Genomic DNA, 13,074 nt, shown 5'->3' with positions numbered 1-13,074 from the left:
GCACTACCTGTTGTGGATTCATTTGAACCCGTTTAGACCTATGTGGTCGACTGATTATTGAGACTTGTAGTGCTCCAAGAGCCAAAGCCGTGCCGATCTTTTTCTCACTTTGAATATTTGCAAATCTCTATTTTGTCGGCTTCAATGCATCCGTGTAGGTAAAGTGTATCAGCCTGGAATTCAGATGATTGCTTAGACTGGATACAATTGTAACAAGCTTCCATTAACTGCAAACTGAGATACTGGGAATGGTAACGGCTTAGAACTCAAAGTAATACTTTCCAATAAATGATCAAGGAAATAGATAAATGAATGACATTGAACTGATCCACTATATGATTATTGAACGCTTTGAAATCGTTCTAAACTCTAGCTGTTAGTAATATTCACTGAGGGCTGCAAAACGCAGACATTTCATGCAAATTCATAAACTTATATGGTTGTTACCCATGCACATCATATCTTGCATTATATGGACTTCACAAAAATGGAACTTTAGGGTCTACTTCTGGACTGACATACATATATGAGCATGTATTACATTGTATTACAATACTGTAATATTGACACCCATTTTATTCAACTGGCAGACTTTCTAATTACGGCCCCTTCACATCTCATAGTTGCACTGTGTTTAGCAGGGAAATTTCCCGACGTACACTATAAACATGTACATAGGGCTCCATTAGCTCAAGAGGCCAAAAAGTGTCCTTTTGGCCGCTGTCAAGCTGTTAAACGTTCGTTTAAATTTTTTTTTGAGGTATGGAATAGCTTAGTAGACTATGCTATTCCATACAATGGAATCCTGTAAAAAAAAAAAAATGTAGACCACGCGGCATACTTTTTTTTAACATAAGAGCATATAAGTGATGTACGCCACTGTATAGCATACCTCATAGGCATACGTTTAAGGTATACGCTGTGGGCTTTTTAAGAGCTTTTCATGACGTATAATTAAATGTATACTATTACCGTTTATGGGTGATGGATACATTAAATGGATACCTAACAGCGGCTCCCGTCACACACAATCTATAATGGTATCCATGGAATGAATACTTTATAAACTCTCATGATTCAAGACATTTAACAGGAGTATTGGTCACCAATAATGGTACCTAATAGGGAATCCGTCAAAGCTCACATTTAACGATACATCGGGAGCTTTTCCCAGCATATACGTTAAACGTAGGCCATTTATCGTGATGTGAACTAGGCCTAAGAGGTTTTATGAAGTTAGCCTTGGCAAAACCACATTTGATATACTATACCTTCTATAATTTGTATTCCTCTTTTTATGTTACCTTTTTTCCCCTTATGTGTCACTGTTGTACTAGAGTAGCACTTGGTTCATTGATCTGAATGCTATTGAATAAAGGAATGTTTTTTGTTCTGACAGTCTTTCCAGTAAGGTCTTTTCTCACTTGATGGATCCTACAGGAACCTGTTTTGTTTTTGTTTTTTTTAAAAACCACAGTATGCTTCACTTATACATATTTCTGTATCAGTAGTGAACATTGGCCTCATACTGACAGGTCTATGCCTGTAGACTTCCTATTCTCTATTCTGTGCACACTGGTAATAGTTTCTGGAACATGAGTCATGTTGTGAGCATATTTATCATCCAGCAGGCTCATTTGGCAAGCCGAGCGACATGGTTTTCCCTTCACACTGTCTAGACGTGCATAGAATGAACCCAATACCATTGCTTCTACAAGCTTCCGACTCCTTTACATCTGTGCCGGAGCATTCCTTGTCCAGTTGTAGCTGTTAGACTAATAAGATATTAGACAAGATAAATCACTTTATTTCTGTCCTTTTTGCCGCTTTAGACAGAAACAACAAAGGCAATCTGTTGTGCCGAAAAAAATCAGTATATGGGGATGTAACATAATTACATGTCTTCTTTACATTTTTCTTCATTATTTAAATTCCCTTTCTAGGTTTTGCAGGAACACCAGGGTATCTCTCTCCAGAAGTCTTACGAAAGGACCCTTATGGAAAACCAGTGGATATGTGGGCATGTGGTAAGTGACTGTATAACTGTATGATCTTAATACTGGATCACCTTTGCTTAGAACTTGCTTTTTTAGTCCTCCAACTGGGCGTTACCATTCCCCTTGTCAATGAGATGTGTCCGTACACATATGACGATGTCCAATCCGTGCAGACTGTGTAGGGATACTCAATATTGACCAGGGGAAAGTTGAGACCTGGTTGTCCATTTATTCATACGTTTTCAGGAAAAATAGGAATGCCATGTTCTTTTCTCTATTCATATCAAAAACTGCTTTCAAAATTTTAAGGACGGTCAACTATTTATACATATGGGAAAAAGACCTGGTGTAACTGAAAATTAATGCAAGATAAGTAAAGTTTGAAAAGTAACTTAGATTTTAACATTTTATAACAAGTAGTTATACTTTAATTTGGACCCCTGTCCATGATCTTACCTGTCTTACCAGTGGCTTACCACCACTTTTCTGAGTGGAAAGGGTCATTATCATATTTTTTATGACACTTGGCATATTTTGTAAAAAAAAAAACAGGTCAGAGTAAATATGGCGTGTAGTTAATATTTTTTTTAATTCTCTAGGAGCGTTTAAAGATTACACCAAACTCCTGTCAGAGTCCAGTGTATTCATGAGGGGACCACTCCCACCGCTCCCCCCCCCCCTGATCCCATCACATGATTGATTGGCTGGCTCCGGTGTGTCTACTTTAACAGCAGATCATCAATTACCACAATTTTGGGTTATTTTGGCTAGTAGAAGAGACCTGTCCTGTAAAATGCTTCCCTTACCTTGGGCAGCATAATGAGGTGACAGATACGCTTTAATGCGTAATCAATATTAACCCCTTCCCGACATCCGCCGGGTGGGGGAGTATGGAGCGGTCTCACGGGCTGAGCCCGCTCCATAGAGCAAATGTGTGTTACAGCCGACAATTCCAGGTAACGAGCGGGATCCTGCTCCAGCGCGATCCCGCTTGTTTAACCCGTTAAATGCCGCGGTAAATAGCGACCGTGGCATTTAAATTACTAAAAACAGGGGGGGCGACACACTGTAACATTCCAACGGTCGTCCCGCGGCTAGATCAAGGGGTGCCGTTGGTTGGCGTGGGTGCCTGATGAGGGCCCCCAGGTTCGCCATCTTGGTACTATGGCAGGGCTTCATAGGAGACTGTCAGAATCCCGATATACTGCAATACATTAGTATTGCAGTATATTGTGCAAGCGATCTAACGATCGCTGGTTAAAGTCCCCTAGGGGGACAAGTGAAAAACTGTAAAATAAAGTTTTTTTTAATGAATAACTAACAAAATTAAAAGTTCAAAACAAAACCCATTTTCCCATTTTCCCAGAAGCACAATCTAAAAAAAAATAAAAAGCTAACATAACTGGTATCGACGTGTCCCTAAAACTCTGAACTATTACAGTATATCATTATTTAGTCCGCATGATGAACGCCGCAAAAAATTAGAAACCTCAGAATCGCTGTTTTTTGTTCACTTCATCTACCACAAAAAATAAAATAAAAAGTGATCAAAAAGTCTCATGTACACCGAAATGGTACCAATATAAACTACAGCTCGTCCTGCAAAAAATAAGCCCTCATACCGCTAAATCTACAGAAAAATAAAGTTATGGCTCCGAATATGGCGACAAAGCACATTTTATTTTTAACAATTAGTTTTTTCCTTGTAAAAGTAGTAAAATATAAATTTGGTATCGGTGTAATCGTATTGACCCGCAGAATGAAGGTAACATGCCGTTTTTATTGCACGGGGAACGCCGTAAAAACAAAACCACCCAAAATATTGAGGAATCGCTGTTTTCTTCCTATTCCAACCCACATATATATTTTGTCTCGTTTCCCACTACATTATATGGTACAAAAAAATAGTGGTGTGAAAAACTCGTGCCACAAAAAACAAGCCCTCATATGGCAATATTGATGGAAAAATAAAAAAGTTATGGCTTTTGGAAGGTGGGGAGGAAAAAACAAAAGTGAAAATCCGAAAAATGGCTGCGGAGAGAAGGGGTTAATAATGTGTTTTTTGTTTTTTTTTGTAACTTCACCACAAACAAAAGCAAAAAAGATGTTTATGAGTAAGAACATTGTTATTGAGTAATTCCTGTGGTTTTCTTGTCACTTAGGTGTCATTCTATACATCCTTCTGGTGGGTTATCCTCCATTCTGGGATGAAGACCAGCACAGACTCTATCAGCAGATAAAGGCTGGCGCTTATGATGTAAGTCTTTGTAATGCGGATGTTCATTGATTAACAGAATAATTCTAAGGATTCTTACTTTTTTCATCTCAGTTTCCATCACCAGAGTGGGATACAGTGACTCCTGAAGCCAAAGATCTAATCAATAAAATGCTTACAATCAATCCAGCCAAACGAATCATCGGATCTGAAGCACTCAAACATCCATGGATTTGTGTAAGTCTAACATGCCCAGAATCAAACAGACCTATTGAAAATACAAACCTCCCAATAGTCAATATTCAGCAGTCAAAATATCACAGTTTACAGTACCTAGTAAATTACATGGTCTTCTAGTGTAGGCTCCGTTAAGAATGTTGGTTTTGGTTGGATAGTTAGACTGGGAAGTTGTTTCATGTATCCCTACGTGTTATTTCAATTTTAGATAGTTGACAAATATAAAAAATGTAAAGTTTGTATGTACAGTGAATAACCTATATGACTAACAACAATTCTATGAAGAAATTATAATGTTATACGTTGACATGCGTTTTGTTCAGTTGAGAACCACATGTTAGTCTTCTATATAGTTTTTTGATGTGTGGTCTAGGATGTCAGATCTCCCCTTTGTGTGACACCTTTTATAGAAAGGAGTTCCTTATCAGTGTATTGTATCTTTATGAACACTGTGCTACATTAGTATAATGTCTCTGATTCCATTGTTTGTCTCTATATAGCAACGTTCCACTGTTGCTTCCATGATGCACAGACAAGAAACTGTAGACTGTTTGAAGAAGTTTAATGCAAGGAGAAAGCTAAAGGTAAGCCGAAGTGTCTACCAGGTATAGTAATTATGGATATATGGAGGTAATATCTAACTGTTGCTGGATAATATATAATTACAAATCGGCACTCGCTTGAAAAATATGATGATGTATACAATTTTACATAACCAATACTGCCAAGTTACAAAATTGGGGGGGGGGGGGGGATTCTAGTATAGCAAAAAAAAATTTTTTTTATTGATGTCCTTAGTGGACACAGTACCATGGGTATAGGCCCCTGCCACTAGGAGGTGACACTAGGTAGTCTTAGCTCCGCCCAGGCAGGCCATATCCTTCCCGCACACACTGGCTAATTCAATTTTTATTCACAGAAAAAAGGGACACACATATACTTAAAAAACAAAACAAAAAAAAACAGACCATACTTACTAAATGGGCAGTTCCGAACAGGACGCAGACAAGCTACAAATGTTACATTAGGGGGAGAGTGCGCAGGTGCAATAACTAGTGATATCCACTCCCTTTATTCTGAGGGGAGTGGCTGCTCAGTGTTATCAATGCACACAACCAAAGCTCCAAATAATTTGCCGGTCGCACGGCGTAGCGTAATCTTGCTGGATCACAGCCTATTACTCATGCCCATACTATTCGGTTAGGCGGGCTGACCTGCACGCCACACCAAACACTGGCACTTTATTCTCCCCCAACATTACGAGGCCTGGCTGCATCCTGAAAAAAGTATCAATGATAAAAATTAGGTATTCGTTGATATTTTAACCAATATACTCAAGCTCGCAACCCACGTCAAGGGCCCTAACCGTCTTGTGAGTCCCTACAGTAGAACTTTACGTTCCCTACATTAAAGTAATTCACAGGGACATACATATAGTAAAAAAAAACACAAAAACAGGCCATGCTTACTAAATGGGCAGGTAAACACCAGTTCCCAACAGGACGCAGACAAGCCACAAATGCTACATAGAGGAAGAGTGCTCAGGTGCAATAACTAGTGATATCCATTCCCACTATTCTTGAGGGGAGTGGCTGCTCAGAGTTGTGCACACAACCAAAGCTTCAGAAAATGTTTTTTTAGCCTGGTGTACGTAGGAGGCAGACCTGACCTAATACTTCGGTCTGCTGTTATTTTTTTAAAATTTGTTTTATTTTTATTTTTTATTTTCTTAAATGCAGGTGGGTTGTCAGCCTGTTCATTGCCTATTCAGCCTCCTGAGGGTGTCGGGAAACCAGGCAGTCCTCTGCACTTAATTTCCTTCACCACCGGTCACCTAACCTGTTTTTTCTGCTTTCGCAGATGGAGTGCCAGTAACCCCACTAATACGTGTGAGGTTACTGATAAAGGTGGCCCTGCCTACACTGAAAGACTCCGGAGGTTGAGTAGGTTATTTCCCATTACACCCCCACCTACCCACACAGTTCAGAGCATAGAATTTAGAGACCCTATATATCTAGGGGCTAGATTTTTTTTTTATTGGGAGGGAGATTTCCTTCTCTGGACATCCCTAGGGATTGGCAGATTTTTTTCCCTTGCCTGTACTCCTGGGACACATTTTCATGTTTCTTTTGACATTGGCGGGAGGTGCCGCTCATCCCGCAATCTTATGCAATTGCCATGTCTTCACCAAGTTCCTGGCGACTCTTCTAGCGCTTCTTAGTGCGGGGGAGTCCTAGTCCTCCCTTACTTGGATCCAGACTGACAACTCCACGACGGTTGCCTATATGCATTACCAGGTTGACTGTTGGAGTGGTCTTGAACCCTACTGTGGACGTAGCAGCATATTCCAGCGCAGTCAGCGGCCCACATACCAGAAGTGGACAATTGGGTTGCAGATTTTCTCAACCGAGAAGACAAGATCCAGTGGAGTGCGCTCTTCACCCAGAAGTATTCCATCCACTGTGCCAGGAGTGGGGATACCCAGACATGGATAACTTTGGTTCCTATCTCAACTACAAGGTTCTGACCTACTTGGCCAGGCTGTACTCTCCTGTATCTCTTACCTCGACTCCACTCTTGTCCAAAGGACTCAAGAGAATCAAGAGGGGAGGTGTTCCAGTGAATCTGGTAGCACTACTCTTGCTTCACCGGGCTTGGTGTGTGGACCTAATCAACCTTGAAGATGCACCTTGATGTCATCCGCTTCTACCCAACCTCCTTTGCAAAGGTCCGCTATTCCACCCCACTTTGCCTCAGATGCATTTAACGGCGTGCCTGTTCAACCCAAGGTTTTGAGGGCCCGGGCCCTCTCTGAGCTAGTCATCCATACGATGTTGAAGGTAAAAAAAAACGCAGTCAGCCAAGTTGTACCATCGTACGTAGAAAGCTTATTTCCACTGGTGTGAGCAGAGTCATTTCCATCCTATGAAATGTTCCACACCTAGGGTTCTGTCCTTCCTGCAGTCAGGCCTTGAACAGGGACTTGGCTTATCTTTCCTGAGGTTTCAGGTCTCTGCTCTGTCCATTCTTTTTCAGACAACTTTAACATTTCGTTCTCCGTTGAACACTTTTTTTGAAAGGGGTGGCTTATGCAATCCCTCCTTTCAGACATTACATTGAATCTTGGAATCTTACATTGGTCCTTGTGGCTCTTCAGATGGCTCCTTTCTAATATTTGAGAGACGTTTTGTTGTTCCTTTCCGAAAAGGTAGCTTCTCTGGTGGCTGTCACATTCTTCAGATGGGTTTCGGAACTTGTTGCCATGTCTTGCAAGTTTTTTGTGCATCCATATGGCTAAGGTGGTGTTCTGACCTGTTCCATCCTTCATGCCTAAGGTAGTCTCTGCCTCTTATATCAATTAAGAGATTGTTCTTCCTTTCTTCTGCCCCTCCCTATCTTATCTGAGGGATAGGGCTTTACATAGTCTCTTGTAAGAGGAACCCAAGTCTATCTGGCTGCGACTGAGTAATTCTAGTGCTCCATTGCTTGTTCAGTCTGTGATTTCGGAAACCTATTTGTCAAAGAGTAAAGTTTCACCCCTTTGGGTTACTGCCCATTCTGCAAAGGCTGTTGGTTTCCTCTTGGGCCATCAGGCATCAAGCTTCAGTTACTCAGGTCTGCCAAGCTGCTACCTGGACTTCAGAGCACACCTTCACTAAGTTTTACCAAATTCAGTCTTTTTTTTTTTTCTCTGCTTATTCCAGTCTGGGTTGCGGAGTGTTGCAGGCAGCTGTGTGTTAGGCGGGTCGTATGGCTGTACTTTCACTTTAGTCCCACCCGTTGCTTATTGAAGGACACAGCACTGTAACACGTCCTAGTAGTCCTTAGTAGTGCTGTGTGCCCCAATAATATTACATAGAAAACAAGATTTTTGTACTCCTCGTAAAATGTATTTCTCAGTTATTTTATTGTGGGACACAGATCCTGCCCTCTTATGTATGTTTGTTTGTTCCAGGCCTGGGACCTGTTGTTCTGACTTTTTGGTTACGTTTTTTCCCGGGAGCATGGATAGTTTTTTTTTTCTCCTACTGCTTCTGTACAAACTAAATAAGCCTGTATTTGTGGGAAGGGTATTGCCTGGCTGGGCGGAGCCAAGACTTTTTCCTAATTTGTAAGCTTAATAATATTATTATTATTATTGGTATTATTTTTGAACACTAGACAATCTCACTAACCGTTTACAGATGAATAATTAAAGGCTATGTAAACCTTTTGAAAGGCATATTTATTTATTTTTTAATAAAAAGGTCAGTCAGTGTGATTGGTGCAACTTTAGAATAATTTTTTTATAAAAAAATATATATATTTATACTTTTCGAGATTCAGCTGCTCTGTATTCTGTATACAGAGCAGTTGTATCGTTTGCTATGACCTGAATCTGTCAGTCCCGCGGACCTCACCGGTTCAGTGTCAGCGGGCCCTGCGTGTCAGACACACGCAGGACCCGCTTTCACTGATTCTGTCAGTCCTGTGGATCTGATGGGAACATGGTTTAGCGAACGATACAGCTGCTCTGTATAGAAAATACAGAGCAGCTGTATCTCAAAAAGTAAAATTAATTTTTAAGAAAAACTAATTATAAAGTTGCACCAATCACACTGACCTTTTTATTTAAAAGAAAATTCCTTTCAAAGGTTTACATAGCCTTTAATGATAATTGTTACATCTATAGCCACTTTTACAAATATACTAATTCACAGCCTAGTTTCTAACCAGTGAGCTTATTGAGCTTTATCTTCTTTATTTACATGCAATTCTAGAAAGCCTTCTGTTTAGTGAGTTTAGGCCTGTGTCTGAGCTTATTTTATTTCTCTTTTGAAGGGGGCTATACTGACCACAATGCTTGCTACTAGGAACTTTTCAGGTATGTTGGTTAGAGGTTCACATCCTCTTTACAAATATTTTTTTATTTTATTTTTTTACAGCCAAAGCCTTATATTGTATATTAGTATAAAAAATTATTTTTTAAAAACTTGGAAAAGATGAACTGGAAATTGTGTACGTATTTAACATATATAATATATCCTAATATATGTGTAATGAAACATTATGTAAGATATTTGAAACTGCTTGAATTTTAAACAAATTTACATGTGACATTTGGGTTTGTTCTAAAGGGTTTGAACATTTAATTTCCATATGACTTATTAGGGCAACTAGACGTCAAGAGGGGGTTACATCTGCACGGTACCCCTCTAGTAGCCAGTGGAAAGCTGCAAGAAAGAGTAGCTTCTGCTCTGGTGGACTATCTGTGACCATTTCTTGGGTGCCCCTTTATTTCAATGGGTTCAATGTAATACTACATTTACCCTACAGTGGCTGCTGTAGGGGAAATGTGTGTTTGGCCAATTATGACCAGGGCTTTTAGCAGCCAGGCCAGAGGCAATTAACTGATGGCCAGGGTAGCATTATTTTGAGTGTTGTCATCCACTTTCAAGAAATGTTCTAGTTTTAAAAAAGTTTTGTACTTTTGGTCAGTGTGTGCCTTTTACCATTTATCATGTTAGAGGAACGAATCGTTTGAATTTGGGGTTGTACAAGCAATCCTTTGCATTTATGATAAAATTGGAACTAAATACTAATAACTGCACATACAGTTGCAAGGAAAAGTCCATTACAGCTTCATTCACATCTACATCGGGGTTCCCTTCGTGGATTCCCCTGACGGAAAGGTCTGACAAAACCTACGAACGGAACCCGTTGCGTATGTGAACGAAACATACTAATAAAATGTGGTCTGATTTTTATCGAAGTCACAATTCTAAACAAACGCAATCTAACTAAACCAATAACACATATTAAAAAAATATCCACAGTGCAGGGAGAAAAATTAAGTACCTTTAGTAACTGGAAGCAGTTACCTCCAGCCAGGACGTGATGTTTATTCAGAATCCTGACCACTTCTCTGCACTTCTCTGTGATTTACAGCATAGCAGGCATAGTCTCGCGAGATTACGCTGTAAACTGTCATTTACAGCGAGATCGTGCTGTGCTGTTGTCTCTCACAGATGCTACAGAAATGGTCAGGATTCTGAATACACATCACGTCCTGGCTGGAGGTAATGTATATTCATTGTCATGACACTGCAGTAAGGTTATAGTGTGTTTATGTGGCTGCACATAGCGATATAGCTATGTGCTATATAAATGAATGGGGAGAAGTGTATGACGCTGATTGGTCAGCGTCATACACTCCTCTGTACAATGCCCACTTGGTCCATTGAGAAACTCATTAGCATAAAGCTAATATAGGTCATAACTCCATCAAAAATGATTGTTTTTCTAATAGAAAAAACACTGCTGTGATCTACATTACAGCGCCGATCACATCATGTACAATATAGGGCAATTATAATGTGGTGACAGAGACTCTTTAAAGTTATAGATGGGCAGATGTCTCGATGACTATCAGTAAGATATCTGCCTCTTTATGTTAATGCTGATAGTGTCCTTGGGATTAGTAAATAACACAAGATCACCAAGTCATCTTGGTTCTTTTGAATATCTCATCCTTAGAGTCCATGGAGTCAAAGACCCTTGGAAAAAAAAAGTTTCCATTATTAACAACCTGAACTGCTTCTGTTCTGTAGCACTTTTCAAATTATCCAGCATTATCTAGAATTTTTATACCATGCATGGGTCAATACGATAAAGGAAATCGGTCATAATTATAATCAGGTTATTCAATTTAGTTATATTTTATCTGGAAAAGCAAGTTTCGGGCTAAACATCGGTATCTGCTGTCTGTTCCTACGATCACAATCCTATAAATGTGTTGTAATTAATGCCTTTGCATATTTATTTATGATGAGGGATAGTGGGCAAAAGAGCTATTGACATCAGCCTGCAGAACATGACTCCTTTCTTTGTTATTCAAAGCTCAAACGTGTCAAACACAAGACTATAATGAATAGGTTAAATGTACATGAATGGTACAAACTGAACAGGTAAAACAAAAAATTACTATGTGTGAATGCTTAAAAATGGGGCAAGTTATGCTGCATTCACTATGATTAAACCGTAGAGTAAACATGTTTGTGTTTCTCTACAATATGACAGTACATATTACACAAAACTACATGTACATCTACATAAATAACAATATACTTTTATTCCCATCAGTATGTTTTGGGACTAGATTTACTTAAGGATGAATACGTTTCTTGTTTAAATGTCTATTAAATTAGTCCATAAAATTGATTGTCCATTTATTATTAAATTAGAAGCTAGAGTAGGTGCCAAAGATTTTTATTTCTTTTTTTAATTACAGAGATATTGGTGTTTTTGTATTCATGTAGCAGCAGCTATTCTTACAAATTGACCATAGGAAATTCAGTCATATTGCTTGTCACTTTTAAATTGGCTTCTCAGCCACTGATGGTAAACTGTAATTGAAAAATGACAAAACAAAACATAATTACTAAAAATTTAACTTTTGGTTCTATAGCCATTTTTATAATTTTCCAAAGGGTGCTAAGTATCTTTACCTACTAATCAGTGCTCTGATTATCTCATGGAAGGACCAAAAGATTCCACACACTGCAGGTTAATTACAGATCCTAAATCATCTCCGAAGTACTACAAGGGCTTAGGCTATGTTCACACATGCGTCATTCCGCTCTGCTCCGTCAGAGGAGTAGAACAGGGGAATAACAAAAGCAATGATTGCGTTATAGAGCGGATACCACTTGCGGCCGACGGAACACATTGACTTTATTGTGTTCTGTTGGCTTTCCGTGGTTTTACAGGAGACAATAGCGCAGCATGCTGCGCTATTGTCTCTGGTAATCTCGACTGGATCTGCGACGGATGCCTTAAACGGAGTCTCCAAAGCAGAGGTGAATAAGGCCTTATATGTTGCTGTGTGGAGTGTTCTGCACAGCCTGAAGAACTAGCTAAAAGAGTTCCGGTAAAGTAATTACATACACAAGCATAATCTTTCGGCCTTCGTATTAAGGGATGGGGGGGACGTTTAGTGGGTACAGATGCACTAAAATAAAAGTTTCTCTCTGGAGATTAACACAGAATTTCTTAGAGGTTGCTTATACCTTTTAAGGTACTTTTCACAATATATTAAAGCGAATCTGTCACCAGAATAGACTTACCTATTAAAGAGCTACATATTATAGGGACAAGTCCACTGTACTATTAGCCCAAACACACACAATATTTAGCTGTTTAGAGCCTAACACAGAATACAGCGGACTCCTATGTATTGAGTCTGCTGTAATCATGAGGGGAGCGTGCTCTCCCTGCCTCACCACTGACTGATGGCTACCATGTTATATCAGGGGTCTTAAACTCAACCGGATAAATGGGCCGCACGTAGAAAAAAAATGTGAAGTTGATGGGCCGCATTACTTTCCAATTTGATACAATTAAAAATTATTGTTAATCAATTAATTATTTGAACTACTATAACAATACTACAGTACTGTAATAATAGAACCTATCCACAGGGTATATACATGTACCATTCTACATAGTAAACTCCCCACGTGACACGACTGAACTCCTTACATACAATATAGTACCAAGAAAAGAGACCGCAGAGTCTATAAGTCAAAAAATGAAACATAGATTTTTATTTCAAAAATTCTAAAAGATCATGTACATAGAACATTT

The 13,074-nt window shown here is 39.3% G+C and overlaps 1 protein-coding gene across 12 annotated transcripts in view; it reads left to right on the top strand.

Moving 5' to 3' along the window:
* Positions 1–13,074, top strand: part of CAMK2D (calcium/calmodulin dependent protein kinase II delta) — a 265,790-nt gene that overhangs the window by 199,314 nt on the left and 53,402 nt on the right. For all 12 annotated transcript variants that reach the window (XM_075860580.1, XM_075860576.1, XM_075860572.1 and 9 more), the window contains exons 8-12: positions 1,944–2,027; positions 4,160–4,254; positions 4,327–4,449; positions 4,950–5,033; positions 9,271–9,313. In XM_075860580.1, the coding sequence (XP_075716695.1) occupies positions 1,944–2,027; positions 4,160–4,254; positions 4,327–4,449; positions 4,950–5,033; positions 9,271–9,313 (429 nt within the window). The remainder of the gene's footprint in view (positions 1–1,943; positions 2,028–4,159; positions 4,255–4,326; positions 4,450–4,949; positions 5,034–9,270; positions 9,314–13,074) is intronic.

The sequence above is a fragment of the Rhinoderma darwinii genome, chromosome 1 (genome assembly GCF_050947455.1).
Source record: "Rhinoderma darwinii isolate aRhiDar2 chromosome 1, aRhiDar2.hap1, whole genome shotgun sequence".
NCBI classification, from domain to species: domain Eukaryota; kingdom Metazoa; phylum Chordata; class Amphibia; order Anura; family Rhinodermatidae; genus Rhinoderma; species Rhinoderma darwinii.
Note: the sequence above shows the minus strand (reverse complement) of the source record. Positions and strands in the feature narration are given on the sequence as shown.